Raw genomic sequence first — 15,172 nt, forward strand, 5'->3', positions numbered from 1 at the left:
ACCAGCTCTTTTCTTGTCCTACTCAGCTCCTCTGAGTTTCCAGACCTTTGTCACTCTTTGTCACTCCTACAGCACATCTCACCACTGTCCTGCTGTCCTCATACATGTCCTGTACCAGTTTAACATACTTTTCTGCCACTCCAGATTTCCTCATATAATACCACACCTCTTCTCTCAGCACCCTGTCAGATGTTTTTTCTAAATCCACAAAGATACAATGGAGTTCTTTCTGACCCTCTCTGTACTTCTCCATCAACATTCTCAAAGCAAAGACGGTGTCTGTGGTGCTCTTTCTTGGCATGAAACCCTAACTGCTGCTCACAGTTGCCTCTTGTCTAAGTCTTGCTTCCACAACTCTCTCCCAGATATTCATTGTGTGGCTCATCACCTTAATTCCCCTGTAGTTGCTACAACTCTGTACATCACCCTTGTTCTTGAAAATTGGCACCAGCACACTTCTCCATTCCTCAGGCATTTTATCACCCTCATATATACCATACCATACCATACCATTTATAGAGCACTTAAAACAGCTACAAGGCCAACCAAAGTGCTGTACAGACAGAACAACAGACAATACGTGAAGCAATATACAAAATGAAGTAAATCAAAAATATAGACATAAAAACGATGCAGATAATAAATATGACGACAAACCAGTGTGGAGCGTACAGGTTCAAAACACAGATCATCTGTGTTTGAACCATTGAATATCTGAGTCAAAAACCTCACTGCCATCTCTCCAAGACATTTCCAAACCTCCACTGGTCATCAGGTCCTACTGCCTTCCCCTTCTTCATTCTTTTCAGAGCTTTCCGGACTTCACCCTCACCAATCTTTCCCACTTCCTGATCCACAGTTTCTATGACCTCTACTCTTCTTTCTCTTTCATTCTCTTCATTCATTAGCTCCTCAAAGTACTCCTTCCATCTTCTCGTCACACTCTCCTCACTTGTTAGAACATTACCCATTATTATCTTTAATAAGCCTAACCTGCTGCACATCCTTTCCAGCCTGATCCCTCTGTCTTCTCGCCCTCTTCAGTGTCCAGTCTCCCATACAACTCATCATACGCCCTCTGCTTTGCCTTAGCTACCTCCCTGTTTGCTCTCCGTCCCATCTCTTTACATTCCCGTCTCCTCTCTTTAGTCCTCTCACTGTCATATTTCTTCTTGGCTAATCTCTTTCTTTGAACGGTGTCCTGCACTTCACTATTACACAACCAGGTTTCCTTATCATCCATTCTCTGTCCAGATGACACACCAAGTACCTTCCTACCTGTCTCTCTAATTACTGTTGCTGTAGTAGTCCAGTCATCTGGAATCTCTTTCTTACTATCCAGAGCCTTCAACAGCTCTCTGAATTTCTCACAACATTCTCTCAACATTAAAGGGAGTTTTTCCTTTCCGCTGTTGCCATTGTGCTTGCTCAGGATGTGAGACTGCAACAAAGCCAAGATTCAACTTGTCTGCTGCCTCTTTAGATAGAGAACTTTACTAATTTGTGATTGTTTCTGTAAAGTGCCCTGAGACAACTGTGTTGTGATTTGGCGCTATATAAATAAAATGAATTAAATTCTACCTTCATCTTCCACCATTCGGTCTTCTTCTCTGATTTTACTCTTCTTCTCTTCTTCACAACAACAATCATTCTACACACAACCATCCGATGCTGTCTGGCCACACTCTCCCCTGCCACAACTTACAGTCTCCAATCTCCCTCAGGTTTCCTCTTCTACACAGAGTTTAGTCAACCTGCATACTCCTTCCTCCACTCTTATAAGTCACTCTACGTTCCTCCCTCTTTTGGAAATATATGTTGACTACAGCCATTTCCATTCTCTTGGTAAAATCCACCACCATCTGTTCTTCCTGGTTTCTTTCCTTGACACCAAACGTACCCATCACTTCCTCATCCTCTGTTTCCTTCACCAACATGTCCATTCAGGTCAGCTCCCATCACCACTCTCTCCTCGCTGGGAAAACTCTCCATCACTTCATCCAGATCTTTACAAAATGTATCTTTGTCCTCCTCATCACATCACATCCAAAGTGTGGAGCATAACCATTGACAACATTTAGCATCAGACCTTCTACTTCTACCTTCAGACACATCACCCTATCTGACACTCTTCACCTCTACTACATTCTTTGCCAACTCCTCCTTCAGGACCACCCCTACTCCATTTCTCTTTCTATCCACACCATGGTAAAACAGTTTGAACCCTGCTCCAATGCTGCGAGCCTTGCTGCCCTTCCACTTGGTCTCTTGGACACAAAACATTTACCTTTCTTTTCAGCATCATGTCAGCCAGCTCTCTACCTTTGCCTGTCATTGTTCCCACATTTAAAGTTGCAACCCCTTAGTCTTACATTCTTGACTTTCCTCTTCTCCCTCTGTCTCCTGACACGTTTCCCTCCTCGTGGTCTTCGACTAAAGTCCCCAGTATACTCCCGCATATGTCCATACGCAGAGGTACGCACGTACCCCCCAGGGCATGTCCGTGCAAAGCTCAATTTTTACAACAGCATACGCGTACACGGTGTCACACAATAAACTGCCCAGCGATGGACTGTTTTGTATGCGACACCAATGTATTAAATTCCCCTTCTTCATCCCTGATCTGGCCTTTTTTTGTCTTTTTGCCAAGAGGCAGTGATCTCTTCCTCCTTTGTTGACGCCATGACTGAAATGGTGAGAAATGAAAGAATTTGTCACGAGAGAATTAAACTCAGGTCCAGCGTGGCTGCGGGAGGGTCTGGAGATTTCCTGGTGGGCTGGTCTGATGTGTGGGCTGCAGAGCCAGCGCTCCCTGTTTATTTTTATTTTTTACATATTTTTATTAACAACACAAACACAGAACGCCGTTGCAGCTGAGGCTGCCAGCGCTTGTTTTTATTTTCTTTATCCGACCTGTCAATTAATCCAGTAGGCGTGTCAGCAAATGACCAATCGGCGACCTCAATTTGTCCTGAAAGTAAACACTCCTCATCTGTGAAGCTGCTCTGCAGTTGCTCGGGGTGTACGCTCGAGAACAAAGTCTGAACCCTCTGCGTACAGTACACGCGTACGTACATGTGAACGGACGGACGCGGGAGTATACTGGGGGGCTTAACAGTAGCACAATTTCCGCCGGCACTCTGTTTGTCAACAGCACCGGTGACGGTCATTGTTAACCCGAGCCTCGATCGATCTGGTATGGTTTCACTTTGATGAACTCGCATTATTGTTTTGGCAAAAGTGTTTTACATCGGATGCCATTCCTGACACAACCCTCACGATTTACCCGGGCTTGGGACCGGCACAAGAGATACACTGGCTTGTGCTCCCTACTGGCTGGTTTAAAAATTATATTATATTTAAAATTCTATATTTTTCTTCATCATTTGATGTATTTGCACTCGTGCCTTTTATTGTTCAATTTAGAGATGTGGTTTGGGTTTCTTGTATACAGATTTTATTTTAGTGATTTAAAGTGTAATGCTTGTTTTGTGATTTGTTCATCTGTGGGTTAGAATAAAGTTGAACCAAAGGCTGTGTCTCTTCTTTAAACATGTTTGAGGGAAATATTCCTGAAAGATCCAATCATTTTGTCTTTGTACGATTTTTCAGCTGAGTTAACTTTAATTAACAGATTTAATAAAGTCAAAGTGAAAACAGGATTTCATGATAAAGTCGGCACCGTTTATTTATTTTTATTATTCACTGATAAAAAAAACATTATTTTTTATACATAAAATGTAAAAAAAAAAAAAAAAAAAAATGTTTCCACCCTCCGTCCCAGGCCTCCCGCCTGCCAAGGCTCGGAATCCGGCCTTTGTGAGCACGCGAGGCCGGGGCTTGGGGTCCGGCCTCGCGTGCTTCAATGGCTCGGCAGCTCGTATGATCCTCCGCAGTGACTCTGCTCGAATTTTGTCATCGGTCACCAAACACAAAAAACGCCTGGACTTCAGCATTAAACACGGTGTTGTTATTATTGTTTTTAAATCTTAAAAATAGATCCAGCCGCTGCTTCGCATTCCGAGAAATTACAAATGGCGGATCTGTGAAAAGTTTTTGAGATCCAGTGACTCCTCTCCCTGACCAATCAGAGTCCTGCATTCACACTTCAGTCCCGAGTCAGCTCGCTCGGTCCCACTAGGGAAGCAGGGACAAAACAAGGTCCCGAATCAGCTAAAAAGTACTGGTGCAAAAGGGATCTTTCCGTGGCGGGCTGAGCAGAGCTGGGGCTGAGTAGTAGTGCAAAAGGCCTATTATAGAAAGGCCTATAATAGAAAAAGGCCCATTATAGACCGGCAAGTACGGTAAACATTAGATGGGACTAATTAGATCACATTAGCAAACACAAACAAGAACACAGCTCACATGTTCAGATCTGGATAGTCATGTTTCTTACTTTAGAATCTCGTATCCGTTCAGCAGCACTGGAAAGATTCCCATCGCTGTGAGCTCTGCTGATGTTGGTAACACTGCTGCCACTGCAGGCTGAGGTTGTCCCACCTGGAGCACAAGAACAGCAACATGACCTGGACAAACACTGGCTCACAACTCAATAAAATGTAAACAAACATAACAGTATGACCCCAAATACAGCGACTAGATTCTCAAAATTTAACTTCTGCCCAAAACACATCCTTTAGTAATGGAAAATGTCTTTAATGTAAAATGTACTGCACTTGTAATGTGATGTTCCACAAAGTTGATGACTTCATACAGGATTAAATAATATAATTTGCATAGTAGGGCATTTTAAAGACTGGAGTTGTTTTAAGACAGTAAGAATCCATTTTGGTCTCTGCTGCTTTCTGACAAGCCATTAGCTCATCAGTCAGGTCAGTATTAAACCATTTCCTCAAACTGAGTTCATTCAAAGAATTATCTACAAGATATCGGTAGCTACACTGCCTGGCCAAAAAAGAAAAAGTGACCACCTGGATTTAACTAAGCAAACACGTCCGAGCCTCCTGTTGGATCATCACTGCACGGGTGATTATGTTTCAGCTGCAACAAGTTCTTTAACCCCAACTGGTGCAATGAGTTGCTTCTCATTCCTTCAACAACATGATGAAAGACTCACGGCGTGGTCGTGGAAAAGATGTCAGTCTGTTTCAGAAGGGTCAAATCATTGGCATCAAGCAGAGAAAACATCTAAGGAGATTGTAGAAACTACTAAAACTGGGTTAAGAACTGTCCAACACATTATTAAAAACTGGAAGGACAGTGGGGACCCATCGTCTTCCAGGAAGAAATGTGGCTGAAAAAATCCTGAATGATCGTGATTGGTGATCATTTAAAAGTTTGGTGAAAAATTAATGCAACACTGGATGGAAATAGATCTTGTGTCACTGCAGAAGCTTATTGAAACAATGCCACAGTGAATGCATGATGTAATCAAAGCTAAAGATAATTGGCTGCCCTCTCCCCTCCCTGATGGACATTTACACATCACGCTGCCTCAACAGAGCAGAAAGTAGAATCATGGACTGTTCACACCCGGGTGTTGAACTGTTTGACTTGTTTCAGGGAAGCGCTACAGGTGCATCAGAACAAGAACAAACAGATTCAAGAACAGTTTTTTCCTGAAAGCCATCACCACACTGAACTCACACATGCACTGATTTAATCATCTAACCTCCCAAACCCCTGGACTTCTACTGTGCAACACTACTGACATTTCATACTCTCAATCACCTTAACTACCTCACTAATATCCATCATGTGCAACATAATTGTGAAATACTTGTATTTTTTACTTTCATTATTATATCTATATTGCGTTAGATTTTTTATATTTTTAGTGTGTGTTTAGTGTTTAATGTGTGTTTTCTTAAGGCGTGTTTTTGCACTGGAAAAAGAAGTGGCTCTTAATTTCATTGTACTGCGTATAATGACAATAAAGGCATTCTGATTCTGATTCTAAAGCGCTCCAACAACATATTAGTGTGACCTTTGTTTTTTGGCCAGGCAGTGCATTACTCATAACATTTTTACAGAACCATAGTTTAAAACAGCAGGAATATCCCTTTAAGAAGGGTAAAATGATGACTATAAATAAGACTAAGCAGGCTTCTGCAATAACTAAAACAGCATTAAGAACAGTTCTAGACATTCATGAAATGTGTGAAAGATTAGTAAATCAATGTAAAAAAATTTTAAAGTCTTAAATGATCATGATTGTAACACATTTGGTAAATGATAAAAACAACTCTAAGCTATGTTTGTTAGTAAAAAACATTTAGAAAAAGTCAAACTGAAATGCATTAAGGGTTAAACAGACTTGTAGCCTAATGGTAGCCAGGGATGTGCAAGGACAAGTTTGTTAAAAGCATAAAAACTTCAATTGTAGAGTGACAGATTATATTTTGATGAGTTCTGATTGTTGTCGGCTCCTGGGTGATGGAAGCATGAGGATAAAGAGCGTGTCAGATGATGTGATGCAGCAGCAAGGAAGTACCTTGGGTGGTCAGACTGGTTGAAGTTAAAGTGAAAGTTCACAGGTCATCTTTCTCACACACAGACTGCTCACCACACAGCTCAACCTTAACTATCCCCCTGATGACTGTGGAGATGTGATGACGACGGCACTCTACAGTAATAAATTCAGCTCTGGACAGAAATAAACGTTGCGACACCACACACACTTATTCATGTCACGATGGATGTTTGCTGTAATCAAAGCTGAAAGAGTTCTTTGTAGCTAGGCAGTTTATGTGATGCACTTAAAACGTGATTGTTTCAGTGTAAATGTTAGTTTTTAACAATGTGAAATCAAAGGAGCTGACAAGGATCTTCCTGCAGGCTCATCCTCAAGCTTTCCTGTAGAGGGCCTGGATCTTTGCACTTTGTTCACCAATGTTGTTTTTAAATGTGCTATCTACATGAAGTGGACTGACATTGGGCCGGAGCGTTCTCTCACCTGCCACAGAGTTGGAGGCTGCAGAGCCAGTGGAGGAGCTAGCAGAGCTGACCATGCTGGCGTTACTGCTGCTAACTCCACCCGTGCTGGCGCTGCTGTGGCTGCTCCTCTTCCAGCCCTCCCTGGTGCTGCTGGCCCGGTGCCGGGGGCCGTGCTCCCTGATGTAGTTACGCACCTGCGGGCATCAGACAGAGGAGCTTCAAACTGTCCTATGCTCAAACTACAACATGGAGTCATGGAGGGGATTGAACTTCAAGTGCTTACTTTCCATTTTTAAATTCCACACTTGTTCGTACTCATATTTTCATTTATTTGTATATTATATATTTATATATATATATTTACTGTAGATTTTTGAGCCTTTTATATTAAAACATCAGTAAATTGACTAATTCACTGGCTTTGTACAGCAGTGCAGTTTCATTATCTGAATGTGAATGTAAATTATTGAATAGTTTTAAATCACTTTATTTTTTATTGGCTTACCGATGCATCTTGAGGGGATAAACAAGTAACAACTAAAAGATCAACTTTTCCTTAATTGACGCTTTGTTTTATTTCAACTTTAATACTTTTTTAATACAAATCACAAGAATGTGCATAACCCTTGAGCAAATCTCATTAAATAACATTTGAGTCTTTATACATGAACCTGTATGGCCCATTCTGCTAAACCAGTAAAGTGGAATTTTGTCTCAATGACATTGGGGTTCCTTGCAATAACAAAAATACACTTTTTAGTTTAGGTTTTTGTTAGATATTTATCTAGACTGGTCCTGGGGTTTTGATCTGCCCAGAGACGGGATTATAATGACATTATGACCCAGTTCTGACTGGGTTAAACTGGGCCAGCAGCTCTAAAAGAGTCTCCCAGGGATTCAATATCCGTCAAGGAACAGTTTATTTCTGCTGCATCACGTAGAAAGGCTTTTTGAAGCACCGTCTCATTTTTTCCTTACACGTCAAAGCACACAAGATCTTGAGATCACACTTAGTCCTCCTCATACACCGTCAGGTTGAGCTCCCCTTATGTGAAAGAGGAGACTAGGCCCTATAAGTCTGTAATGCTGCGGGACATCTGCCCCCTTCCAGTTTGTGATTGCGTCACAGACCAGAGAGACCAGCGCTGTAAACTGTAACCCTTTCCTGCTTGATTTAATACAACTGGTAAAACTGAATTCATGGGTCACCGGTCACTGCAGCTAGCTGCTGCTAGCCGTGGGCCTTAGGCCTCCTCTCAGACCCAGGACCTGCCCCCAGCCCACGCTGCTCCCTCGGCTCGGACCTCCCTCAGAAGCAGCAACTCACACAAACAATAAATCAAGGAAACAGTTTCTTTCAGTGTGCAATGATTTCAGTGAGGTCCAGATAATACATGGAGCACAGCTGTTGGTATCCACACAGTAAAGGGTGATAGTAATATTTTCCTCCCCCCGTGTAACGTATTCAGTGTCACTGGGGGCAAAATAAGTCCTGAAGAGGACAAGTCCAACTTTCTTCGTGCTCTCTAGTTTAAGACACAGAAACAAGCTGAAAATGTCAGAACTGCCAACAGAATAGATGGTTTGACATTCTTCTTGTATGGTCATCATAAAAAACAACCTAAACATTTCAGCAACTTTTAGAAAATTTGAATTTCAGAAAAAGCAACTGAAAAAAGTTTTTTTTTAATTCTCCCCTCCACACACTTATCCATACCTAAAAAAGTACTTTGACTGAACTCCATACTTCCTCATACTTGAAGACTTTGTAAGAATCCAGTTAAACCATCATATACACTCATTTACACAAGAAACAATAAATTGGGTTTAATTAATAAAAACTGAACTTAGTTTGTCAAATCTGAGTAAATGATTAATAATCCTGAACCAAAATCAAGATATTGAAAGTTTTCTCTTTCTGCTTTTAGAAACAAACAAACAATATAGAAAGACAAAGCATCCATATTTCAAAGCCTGAAGATTTAGATTAAATGTTCAGCTTTCACACGTGTAGCTGCGTCTCGGTGTTTCAGCAGTTTGTTCACCTGCTTCAGCTTCTCGTCAGTGAGACAGTTGAGTTCAATGATGAACTCGCTGTCAGTGGGAGAGATCTGGGCACAGGGGTCGATGATCTTGATGATGTCCAGCTGTTCTCTCAAGCCCATCTCTGTGCTGACTTTGCGACTCAAGTACTCGATGTACTCCACCTGTTCATCAAACTGCAGATTAGATTTTTGCTGCAACAGACTGATGATTTCTGCTCAGGGAGGTGTTCTTGAGCAACATACTTGTTCATCGTTGGTCATGGCACTCCAGGGCAATTCATCCAGGTTGCGATGAGGGTGGGGCTTTGGCTTCCTCTTGGAAAACAAACATGGTGAACTTGGCACACTTGGGATTATATCAGACAGGAAATCACTGCCACTGGCAATGTCACTTCCTGGCAACTGGATGGACAAGAACAATCAACAATGAGAAGCGTAAATAACAAAAGAATAAACAGACATCGAAGAAACATCATTTACAGCCAAACACCAAAGCAAAACCTTCAGCCAAGTTCTAAGGACGTAGAAAATACAAGACAATAAGAACACGGCATCCACCTGCCACTCAAACTCGCTGTCAGACCAGTCCCAGTACGTGCTGATGGAGGAGGATACGTCACTGCACACACTGCCCTCAGGAAACAAATCAAGTGACGTAAGTTCCTGATCATCTAGAAGGGAATAACAGTCATCCTGATCCCCGACAGACACAGAGGAGAAGAGCTCCTCGCTGCACTCGGAGCTGGCTACACTGGTTCCACAGGAGGTCAGGTTCCACCTGCACACAACCAGGACAGTACTTTCAGCTACATGACATTTTTATTTATTCATTCATTTAAAAGAACAAATTCATCAAAAAGAAAGAACACTGAATGAAAAGGGTGCAGAAAGAAGAAAAAAGTATTCTATTAGCCCCTTATTAAAAATACAAACAAACTACAACCTACGCTTGAACAATGTCCAAATTGAAAACAAAAAGCATTAGGCATCCTTCACCTGACACCATACCTTTACCTTAATCATGCTGATGAAGATTCTCAGTCATCCAGGACGTGGTAAATCCAAAAAAAGGGTTAAAAACTAAACAACTGGACTTTATTTGTAACTGAAGACATTTCGCTTCTCATACAAAGAGCTTTCTCAATTCACAGAAACAAGGAGTGTAGGATTAGATTCTAGAATTGTGCCGCTCAAGGTGGCTGCATGTTGGAGTAGCTCTGTTACTTTCATTCTGAGATATTACTTTTGATAACTTTAATTCCTCTTTTTTCTGGATATAAATCACTTTTTTTGGATGATTGTTTCCTCTGGTGTCGGATGCTGTGCAGCTGGAAGGATTTTTACAGAAATAGCTTTGCTTTTGGACATTTGTTATGATGCGTAACCATAACAACAAGGTTGTTTTTTACAACCGGGAGCAGCTGATTAACATCTCCAAATCTCAAATAATATCTCAACTACAGCCTCAAATCCCAAATGAGTTGAAAAGGAGGCGTCGTGGATGCAGAGCAGGAGCAAAGAAGATGGAGAAAGAGAGAAGAATGCAGTTTAAACCATCTCTTCCATCGATCATGATGGGCAATGTGAGATTGCTGGGAAACAAGTTGGATGAACTTCAAGCCCTAACAAGGACCCATGCAGAGTATCGGGAATGCAGTATTATGCGTTTCACTGAGACATGGCTGCAGGATCATATCCCCGACTCCAGCGTTTCCTTGCCAGGCTTTCTGACCATACGAGCAGATAGAGATTTAAAGCAGAGAGGCAAAAGGAAAGGAGGTGGGTTGGCAGTGCTTGTGAACAACAGATGGTGTAATCCTGGACATGTTACTGTGAAGTGTCGTCTCTGCAGTCTAGATGTTGAACTGTTAGCACTAAGTTGTCGTCCATATTATTTGCCATGAGAGTTCACCAGTGTTATTTTGGCAACTGTTTACATTCCACCCAATGCTGTTGCCGAGACTGCGTGTGATGTCATCAGCTCTGAGGTTGCTAAGCTACAGACACAACACCCTAGTGCGCTTGTTGCAATATCTGGGGATTTTAATCATGCCTCTCTCTCTGCTACACTTCCAACATTCGAACAGTTTGTCAGCTGCTCTACCAGAGAAAACAAAATGCTGGACTAGTTTTATGCAAATGTCAAGGATTCATACATTGCTAAAACAAGACCCCCTCTTGGCAAATCAGATCACAATCTTGTGTTTCTCTGCTCAAAATAACAACTATAGACCTATATGAAATGATGATGGCGCCGCTGTGTCTGGCACGCCGTCCACCTCTGCTGTCTTCGCTACTTGTGTTTTTGCTTTTCTTTGCATTTTTACCTTCAGTATGGTCTCTGTCAAAGCTACTAGTGTACGATCGCCAGGCACTTTTAAATATTAGAGACTTTATGCAGAACTGATCAATTAACTTTGACAAACATTATCAGCTTCCGCCACCACCGCACCTTGCCTCGGTGCCTACCTGTTTATGGCGTTCTCTCGCCACGCTGCCCTCCAGGAGCCGCCGACGTCGACGACGTGGAAGGAGAAGCGGACTTCATGTCAAACTCCGGATACAGGATTTTAACTTCCACGGCTTTCACAACCAGCAAACAAGGGATTCCTATCTTTGGCTCCGGCCGGTTGTCCCGGACGCCAGCTGCCCACGCCCCCGCTACCGGCTCGTTGGGACCCGCACCCGGGGCTGCGTTCAGGAGAACCTCCGTCCGCTTGTCCGTGGATGTCAGCAAACTGTTAGTAACTCCGTTCGTTTGGCACTGATTAACATCAGATCACTAACTAACAAAACATTTATCATGAATGACTTTTTCTCCTCTCACACACTGGATTTTCTTTTGTTGACGGAGACGTGGATGAGACCAGATGAGACCAGTGCCTTCTCTGAGCTCCTCCCACCCGGCTGCTGCCTCAGTTTTTAGAGACAATTTCAAATGTAGACTTCTACCTGCCAGAACATATTCTTCTTTTGAGTTACAGCTGTTCGTGGCTGAGCTGACATAGCCTGTATTATTTGGAATTGTCTACCGCCCACCTAAATATAATAAGGACTTTATTCAACAATTTTCTGAATTTTTAGCTGACTCCATCCCCAGATTTGATAATCTGCTGATCTGTGGAGATTTTAATATTCATGTTTGCTGCCCGTCTGATCAGTTAGCCTCTGATTTTATCAATCTTTTAACATCTTTTAACTTAACACAGTCTGTACATGGGTCTACTCATCTTCTTGGACATACCTTGGACCTTATTATATCTCATGGGCTGTCCATCTCACTCTGTGAAACATCTGAAACAGCCATCTCAGATCATTTCCCCATCATGTTGGAGTTTTCAGCCCCCCTACCAGTCAGTAGGCCTGCCGTTGCGGGTCATTGGCGTCGTATTTTTACTCCTGAGACAGCTGGACTGTTTACCGCTGCTTTTATGGACTTTCAGACTTTTGTTTCCAATGAACTTTGTCCAGATGGCTTCCTTCTCTCTTTCCAAACCACTTGCTCTGAAATTTTAGACTCCATCGCTCCTCTTCGGTTTAAATCCACCAAACCGAGAGCTGAACCGTGGTTAAATGACGCCTCTCGTGCTCTCAGGAAAACATGTAGGAAAGCAGAACGACAATGGAAGAAAGACAAACTTCTTTCATCTCTTAAATTTTTGAGAGAATGCCTTACAAACTACCAGAGATCTGTAAAAGAGGCAAAATGTTTATATTTATCTGGTTTAATTTCAAATAACTGCCATTGTCCTAGAGTGTTATTTAACACAATTAATTCTGTTATTAACCCAGCTGTGCGTATTTCACCAGATGCCACAGCCACTAACTGTGAAAACTTTCTAAAATTCTTCCAGGATAAAGTGGCCTCAGTCAGACAGGTCACTAGTTCTGTTGCTCCTGACTCCTCTGTTGCCTCTGTAGCTCCAGTCGTGTTTGAACACTTTCAACCAGTGTCTCTTGCCACTCTCACTGATGTTGCTCAACACATGAAGCTCACTAATTGCCCACTGGACGTTCTTCCCTCCAAGTTTTTGAAAGAGGTTTTTAATTCTGTGGGTTTCTGTATTTTAACATTTTTAAACTCCTGCCTTCGTCTAGGAATTGTCCCTGCTGCATTTAAACATGCGGTTGTTAGGCCCCTTCTTAAAAAAACCTCACCTAGACCCATCACTTTTATCAAATTTTAGATCTATTTTGCATCTGCCTTTTTTAGCTAAAGTCTTAGAAAAAGTTGTTTTTATGCAGTTACAACCTGTTTTAGAAAACCATGGTATCTATGAAACATTTCAGTCTGGATTTAGAACCCGTCATTCTACCGAATCAGCCCTGTTAAAAGTCCATAATGACATTTCCATGTCCATGGATGTCAAGTGTCCCGTTGCTCTGGTGCTGCTGGACCTTACAGCTGCGTTTGACACAGTGGACCACGCTGTCCTGTTGTCTCGTCTCCAACATTATGTTGGAATTTCTGGTACAGCTCTCAAGTGGTTCACTGCTTATTTGACCAACAGAACGTTCTCTGTCATGCTGAATAATCTGTCTTCCTCCTCTGCCCCTCTCTCTTGTGGTGTGCCACAGGGTTCTATTCTTGGTCCTGTCCTCTTCACATTGTACATGCTGCCCCTTGGATCAGTGATAGCCAAACATAATTTTTCTTTTCACTGCTATGCTGATGATGTACAAATTTATTTACCAATGAAACCTAAAAACAGTAACCTTCTCACACCTTTCGTTGATTGTATTGCCGACATTAAACAGTGGCTTCATCTTAATTTTTTGTTTTTAAACAAAGGAAAGACAGAATGCATTTTCTTTGGTGATGATGCTCCCTGTAACTTTGGTGCTCTGACATCCAAGTTCAGATCCACAGTTAAAAACTTGGGAGTGACATTTGATAAAGACTTAAAGTTTGACAAACAAATATCCTCTGTAGTCGAGGCCTGTTTTTATCAGTTACGTCTTTTATCCAAAGTTAAGCCTTTTTTAAATCGTTCTGACTTAAAAAAGGCCATCCATGCTTTTATAACTTCAAGGCTCGACTACTGCAATTCCCATATGCATGAATCTCCCAATCCTCCATTAGACGCCTGCAATTGGTCCAAAATGCTGCAGCTCGACTTTTAACCAACACCTCCAGACGTGAGCACATCACCCCTGTTTTATTTTCTCTCCACTGGCTTCCAGTCGATTTTAGAATTAAATTTAAAATTTTATTATTCACTTTTAAAGCTCTCAATGGTCTTGCCCCACTATATTTGTCTAATCTTGTAGCTGTCCGTGAATATAGGAGAACACTGAGATCTTCTAATACATTTCTACTTTCTGTCCCAAAATCCAACTACAAACGATGGGGTGACCGGGCCTTTTCGGTTGTCGCATCCAGACTCTGGAACCAGCTACCTCAGGACTTGCGCACCATCACTGACATGGAGTATTTTAAATCTAATCTTAAAACCTTTTTATTCAGGCAGGCTTTTAATACCTAGTAGGTCTTTGACAATTTTGCTATGTTTTAATTGTTTTTGTTTTTAACTGACTGATTTTTTTATTATTCTTGTTTGTTTTTAACTTCTGTACTGTGCAGCACTTTGTGCACCTTTTGGCTGCTGGAAAGGGCTCTATAAATAAAGTTTGATTTGATTGATTGATTGAAAATATAAACCCCTTGTTCAGAGGCAACCTGCAATAAAGAGAACAGTGAGAAAATGGTCAACGGAAGCTGAAAAAGCCCTGCGGGGTTGTTTTGAGGCTACAGACTGGGATGCACTGTGGCAGCCACATGGAGAGGGCATCAATGCCATGACTGAGTGTGTGACCGACTATATAAACTTCAGTGTAAACAACACCATCCCCACCAGAACAGTGAGATGCTTCCCCAATAACAAACCCTGGATTACCACTGACCTGAAGGAACTGCTAAACCAGAAAAAAAGAGCCTTCAGGGAGGGAGACAGGGAATTATTGAGGAGCACACAGAAGCAACTAAAAGTCAAGATAAGAAACAGCAAGGAGGTGTACAAGAAGAAGCTGGAGAGCAAGCTCCAACAGAACAATATCAGAGAGGTGTGGTCAGGGATGAAAAAGATCACAGGCTTCAAGCAGAAGGAGGATCAGACCAATGAACTGAACATCCTGATGCATGCTCATTAATCCAGGTAGAAAAATCTAAAAAAGTTAAATCTGGTCCTCTGGACATTCAAAAAAACAAAACAAAGCAAAACAACAAAACT

The 15,172-nt window shown here is 41.9% G+C and overlaps 1 protein-coding gene across 1 annotated transcript in view; it reads right to left on the reverse strand.

Annotated features, from left to right (window-relative positions):
• Positions 1 to 15,172, reverse strand: part of fam199x (family with sequence similarity 199, X-linked) — a 35,205-nt gene that overhangs the window by 4,101 nt on the left and 15,932 nt on the right. The window contains exons 3-7 of the mRNA XM_037675122.1: positions 9,501 to 9,720; positions 9,186 to 9,344; positions 8,943 to 9,104; positions 6,917 to 7,091; positions 4,397 to 4,500 (exon numbers count right to left, since the gene is read on the reverse strand). Coding sequence (XP_037531050.1) covers positions 4,397 to 4,500; positions 6,917 to 7,091; positions 8,943 to 9,104; positions 9,186 to 9,344; positions 9,501 to 9,720 — 820 coding nt within the window. The remainder of the gene's footprint in view (positions 1 to 4,396; positions 4,501 to 6,916; positions 7,092 to 8,942; positions 9,105 to 9,185; positions 9,345 to 9,500; positions 9,721 to 15,172) is intronic.

This window comes from Nematolebias whitei, chromosome 4 (assembly GCF_014905685.2).
Source record: "Nematolebias whitei isolate Nwh7 chromosome 4, NemWhi1, whole genome shotgun sequence".
In the NCBI taxonomy this organism is placed as follows: Eukaryota; Metazoa; Chordata; class Actinopteri; order Cyprinodontiformes; family Rivulidae; genus Nematolebias; species Nematolebias whitei.